This window comes from Cariama cristata, unplaced genomic scaffold, assembly GCF_000690535.1.
Source record: "Cariama cristata isolate BGI_N322 unplaced genomic scaffold, ASM69053v1 scaffold25015, whole genome shotgun sequence".
Classification (NCBI taxonomy): Eukaryota; Metazoa; Chordata; class Aves; order Cariamiformes; family Cariamidae; genus Cariama; species Cariama cristata.
In genome coordinates, this window is record NW_009618562.1 from 48,157 (window position 1) to 54,484 (window position 6,328).

Genomic DNA, 6,328 nt, shown 5'->3' on the forward strand with positions numbered 1-6,328 from the left:
AAGAACCCAATTATAGCACGGCACCGCCAGCCCCGAGACCTGCCACCACACATACCACTGCCGCGGCACAGGAGGAAACATTTCCTGAAGCTCCACAAACAACCCATCCTTGGGGACTTTTATTTCAAGGTTCTTGACTGTTAAAGTAAATGAGCCTCACGTTAAAGACCAGCTACATTGCAAACCCACTGCTGCAAGGACAGCGCGTGTCTGCAGAGGCAATCGCTTACTCCCAGCCACAACCATCATATGCTAAGCGACACCGCCAGCGACATGTTTACCTCTGTATTTTATCTTTCATCAACCGGAGCTTTGCTTTCCCATCAGGAAAAGTCACTCCTAGGTGGAGCAGCAGCAATATCTCCCCGATGCTGACACCTCGTAAAGGCTCCCGGGGGAAATGCCGGCAGCTTCATCACTGAAGGCGATTCAAACCAGCCCAGACAAAGTCCCACTGGATGCACTGCAGGGAACGGTTTGGCTCTGGAAACTCTGGGCAGAAATTGTATTTATTAAATCATCATCACCTGGCGGTGTACCAATAGCACACTTCATACGCATATCTTGACACCGTCACACCTGCGATGGCAGCAATGGGCTACAGTGGGTACAATGCTGTGATGCTCCTCCATGGAAGCATCCTTTACAGCGTTTCTGTGTCACTCTGTGTGCCAGGACAGGGCTGTCACTTTAGTCGCCACTGAACCTCCTCACCCTCAGGGGTCCCCTGGATTTTTAGGAGCCAGTAGAACACACACCACCGGCGAGGTAACTTCCCTTGCAACAGCTGGAAGCAAAACACTGGGACACTCTGCCAAAAACCATAAAAGTTCCCACCCTAAACCAAACTTCCAAGCAGCTTCCAGCTGGGATGTCTCCTCCTCGTGCCCTGACCCTGCCCTTTTGTCCAAAAGCATCCCCAGGGAGCGATCAGATCCCCACCAGGACATGCTGCTCTCCCCAAGAGCTGCTGGTCCCTTAGCAGGACCAGAGAGCTGTCAGCTGCCCTCCTGCCTGCTCGCGGGGCTGCTGGAGGGCACGTTTTAAGCTGACACTCCATGGTATTCATTACAAGAGACACATTTATTTCTCCAGGCAAGGTACCAGCTCTTCGCAGTGCATCCCACCTGCACGAGTGATGGGGAAATGGGGCGAGCTGAAGGCACAGGGAGAAGCAACAAGCATCCCAGCTCCCTCACATTAAGGTGCACAAGGCGGTGGGGGTCTTTGGAGAGCACGTGCCGCTGGACCCCAGGCTAACTGCTGCGTCGAGGAGGGTGACGGGCAGCACTGCCTTCTGCTTACAGCTGCCTGTTAATTTTATCAGCTGAGCTATGATGCTCCCGATGGTCCTTCCCTCCTCCCTGGCACCGCAGACCTCCCGCTGACGGCGTGCACTTCTGGCTAATGCCAACATGGGATGGATTTTATGACTCAATTTTGTCTGTGGCAGTGAATCACAGGCTGCCAGGGTGCTCCACTGCTCGGTGTCCGTAGCAAGGCACCAGCCAGAGATGCACTTGAGACCCCTCTCCAAAGGACACTGCTCCAGGAAGGCAGGAATTCCTCAGGGACAGCTGCCCTCAGCATCCCAACAGCGATGCTCACCCGTAACCTTGGGATGCGTCCCCCAGGCAGCTGGGTACCCTGAGTCCCAACTGGCAAAGAGCACAGGCAAATCTGAGCATCGATAGAGATCTCCTAATACAGGAAGGGTGACGTTTCCCACCCCCAGCCTGCCCTGGCACAGCACAAGGAGCAGGCAGCTTCGGTAGCAGCTCTTTTGCCTTACTTGACCAGAGACAGGCTTATCCCAAACTGCTCCCATCCAGACTTGGATGCAAAGTCCCTGCCTCTCCCCATCGGGGCATTTGGGAGCAGAAGAGCCCGCTCAGCTCTATGGCTGGATATATGCAAGTAGAATATATGAGTGCTTATATCCAGGTCATTCCCATTCAGTTACTGCTAAGAAACTCTATTACAGCTTTTACACCACCACCAGAAGTTAAATTGAGCTTTAATTCTCTGGACCAGCGCTCCCAAACGCAGGTGGGCTCCCGGCCCCGCAGCCACAGGCGGCTGCACTGGGCTGTGCCGGTGGACCCGTGAAGAAGTTGCCTCCTCGCAGCATCTCAGCAGATAACCTTGAAAAGGCAAAGCTGTACGGGGCAGGAGAGGGCAGGAAAGGCTCGAAACACAGGCTGGGCAGAAGACGGCTAAGTGCCCACGACCCGTCACAGAGATCCCAACAACCCCTCCCGACCGTCTGGTCATTAAAAGCTGCGCCTCTGCTTTGAGTGACCGGTATTTGGGCTAGGATCACCCCAAAACCGGGCCAACACCGGTACGTGACCTCTCAGGAGCTGGTTCTGTAGCTTTAGCGGAGGTTAAGCACCAGGGTTCAACAAGCATTTTGCCAATACAAACACTGCAGGATCAGGCCCGTCGGCACCAGCCCTCTCCAGCAGCCCTGCAGACTCTCGCAAAGGGCCGGGCTCTGCTCTCCATAACACAAGTATAAATCTGAAGCAGTTCCACTGTCTTCAGCAGCATCATTTTGCATTTACACCAGCACACTGAACACAAAACAGAGCAAGCCATAAATATTTCAGCTGCTTTTGCAGCTTTGTTATTCCGTTCAAAGCAGGAAACATGACAAACCTTTGATTGTTTTGCTTAATACCAAACAATAATTCAAAGAGAGACAAACAAGCGACATTAAATGATGCCTGTGATGTACAGGAAAGCTGATGAATTAGAAGAACGTGATGAGGATGGCGTGGATCGGAGCAGCCCCTTTCCCTGCCTTTGGCTACCGCACATCACTCCGACGCCGGCCAGCGCGCACCCATCCTGCACGGCAAGGGGACAGCACCGGGCCAGGTGTGCAGGCGGTCACGCTGGGACATCCTGCACTGCCAGCATCCCCAGCACAGACCACTGCCTCCACAGCAACAGCCACCAACACCACTTTCAACAGCCTTTTAAAAAACTCCTCTAAAGGCAACGAGTGTCTCCTCCCTTGAGCATCACCACACTCCAAATCCATTTGCAAAGCAGCCATCTCCAGCCTCTCGGCAGCACGGAGGCAGCCTGGCCTGGCCCACCCACACCGCCATCCCCACCTGGCCATTTCTGAGGGTCTCTGCAGTGTCTGGGGGTGAAACATCCGTGCAGGACCACATGTCAGGGCTGCCCCAGAACCTGCAAGGCGGGTGCCTGCCGCTCTCCACTGCCCGTCCTCCATCACTCCCTCATCCCAGGTTGTCCAACACACGAAAACCACCACTGCCTGTTTGCTCAACACGTCGTTTCAGCAGCGCTTACACCAACAGACCCGCACGCCCAGGTTCACACGCAAACCAGTTACCGATGCCCCAGGGGCACGGGCTGCCCGCCCGCACTCACCTCTGGCAGCGGCATCCCGTTGATGATGAGGTCAGGCTGCTGGGGGCTCTGCCCCGTGAAGGTGTGATGGTAAATGTGGTTGGAGCCGGCGTTCCTGTTGTTCTGGCTCTCCACGTTGAGGAAGGTGCTTTCGGAGCGGCGGCAGCCCAGCGGCAGGGTCTGCTGGTGGTAGTCGAAGTAGTTGAGGGACGAAGTGAGAGAGGAGCAGCTCACAACGTTCATTTTATCCGTCTCTTCCACATCCCGTGGTACCAGGCGGATATCATTCTTGCTGATTTTCTTCTTCTTGCTTGATTTCTTTTGATGCCCGTAGGAGTACTCTGCGATTCTGGGGGACAGAATGAAAATGAACAGCTGAGAGCATCCTGAACCCTGCCCTGCTAAATACACATGCAGAAACCTGGAGGGCTTGGCCCCCATCTCCATGTAGGCTTCTTAGTCATGCACATTACGTCATGTTTTGGATCTGGTGGCACGACATGGTCTTTAGCTTATTTTCATATCTGTAATGCTTTCAGGTCAAATATGAAAAATAATGGGAAGGAAGAATGCCTCTGTTTTTTTTCTAGTGTTTGTAATTGCTGATATTTAGTTACTAGAAGTAAAGTCCAGCCTGCAGAAGAGAAAAATGGAGATGTTAAAATCCATGAACTGAAAAGGGTACCTGCATTCATTTCCATGCATAATAAGGATTTTGAAAGTGATTTAATTTGGTTCCTGTAATGAAAATTCAAAATGAATAGCGAATTTTTTTCCCAGTTCATTTTCCATAGCAGTAAATAAAGCAGACCCAGAAGCAGTCCTAGCTGGCAAGCTCTATTCTCTCACACTCCAAAGTCTGTTTGTTTATTAATGCTTTATCCAAATTGCTGGTGTTTTGACTATCTGCTGATAATACCTGATAACTCAAAATCTTTTCTCCAACCGCATCCTATTGCTCTCTTGCACTCTGACACACACACCCCCCAGTCTGCTGGGAAATGCTTTCGTCTTCTAGAAACTGGAGAACAAGAACTGTGTTTTGCAAAAAGAAATTATCTTTTTGATTTTTTTTTTTTTTTAACTGAAAGCTTGTTTTTCTCTGCCTTTCTTTCCCTCTTTGCTTCCCACCCGCCAAAAGAATCAACTGACAAAGTGCTTCGTTTGCCTACTGCAAAACACTGGAGGAAAAAAGTTACCATAAAACACCGCCCGAGCAAATAATGACAAATATGACTGCACCTTGCATTAACTGGGTATGCTCGGCTCACAGTGACTGTGGCTCCTCTTTCCTTAGGGAGCAACACAGCCCCAGCCAATGCCCCACAGATGAATTTGTACACACACGGCACTGGGAAGCTTGGTATTTCCCAGGGAAGCACATCAAATGCTACCCACAGTCAGAAACACCCACTTGAAAGTCAGGACTTTGCTCCTCTTCTTGTTATGATAAAAGCATTAAAAAAAAAAAAAAAGGAAAAAAATCCAATAGCTGCAACAGAAATAATGGGATGAATAAATAATACAGTTTATCTAGAAAGGCAAATATTGGACAAATATTCTTGTTCCAGAAAGCTAATTGCCCAAGCATGAAAATGCCACCAAGTCAAACAGCTCTCATATAACCTTATGTGTCTCATAAATTAACACGTTTTATGAAGACTCTCCAGCGGCTGTTGTGAAGAACCTCTAAAACCAGGCACTGCAAAGCCCAAAGGCACACACCCGGCGTGGGGAGAGGGTGCCCCACGGTCACAGCCGCTGCTGAGCCTACCTGGTGCTTCCCTCCCTCCGCAGCCGACTTCTCCAGCTCAGATGCACCCTGATAACAGCCCGCGCATCCCCCCGAGCGTGCAAATAAATCAGGGGAAGGCAGGGATTTCTGTTGTGCCAACAATCTATATGCTGCTGACTTGTCTAACAATGCTTGATGAAGCTTTAATTGTTTTGTTTACCTAAATGTTTAAGTTTGGCAATGCGAGAGCCCAATTATTTCCTGCAGGCATTCATTTTGCTGTCCTTTCTCTATTGACCAATTATTTAATTAAACTGCACTTCATTAATCTCTAAGCCGTCACAGTAAACCCAGGGCTAATACATATGTGTGAAGCTCTTAGGGGCACCACCACAACGTCATTTTTATCCATTCAGGTCCTATTCTCATTTCATGGGCCGAGCTGGCAAGAAATCTGGTATATGAGCTTTCACTTGAAGCTAGACATCCCATAATACAGCACAGACTGACCTTTATTCGCAGATGATTTTTTCCCCATCGAGCAAAAAGGCTTATAAACGCGCTTTATGCTGTGAAAACAGGGTATAAAACCCAAACTCTCCGGCATTATTTCCTGCGTAAATAAAACTTTAAAGACCGCACATCCCCCTGCGCCGCAGAATTGCCGAGGGCGAGCGTGCGTTTCCAAGGTAGAGCAAAATTAATTTCCATCCTTCCCCTCTGAAACGACTCGCTGCCGAAGGAATGGAGAAGTCATGGCTATTTCACTAGTAACAGGATTAAACCATTTATGAGGCATTGCAGCTGCTCTTTTATGGCATCTGATTGATATTCATGTGTGGTTAGCATTTGTCTCCTAACTTGTGTAACACAGAGAATAGTAAAAGAGAGACAATAATCGCCGGGCTGTTACATATTCAGGGGACTGGATTTCCCCTATCAGCCTTTCAGTGGCTCCAGGCGCGGGGCTGACCTCCCCTCCAGCATTTCGGACCCGGGAGCACGCATCCAGCCAGGGCAAAAGAACGCAGCGCTGCAAAAATCCTCCCTCGCCCCATCGCTCCCAGCCCAACCGGCCATGCCGGGTGCTGGAGCGGTGCATTGCGGGGGGGTAAACTGGGTGATTTTCACCACTATTTTATCCACTTGGCCCCATCGTCAGCCGTGGCGAGGAGCCGCATCGGGCACACAATAGCTCCTTTGAAT

At 50.5% G+C, this 6,328-nt stretch overlaps 1 protein-coding gene across 1 annotated transcript in view; it reads right to left on the bottom strand.

Annotated features, from left to right (window-relative positions):
• PCDH19 (protocadherin 19) overlaps positions 1–6,328 on the bottom strand; it is a gene marked incomplete at its 5' end in the record, with an annotated part of 54,646 nt that overhangs the window by 45,954 nt on the left and 2,364 nt on the right. The window contains 1 exon segment of the mRNA XM_009700908.1: positions 3,409–3,736. Coding sequence (XP_009699210.1) covers positions 3,409–3,736 — 328 coding nt within the window.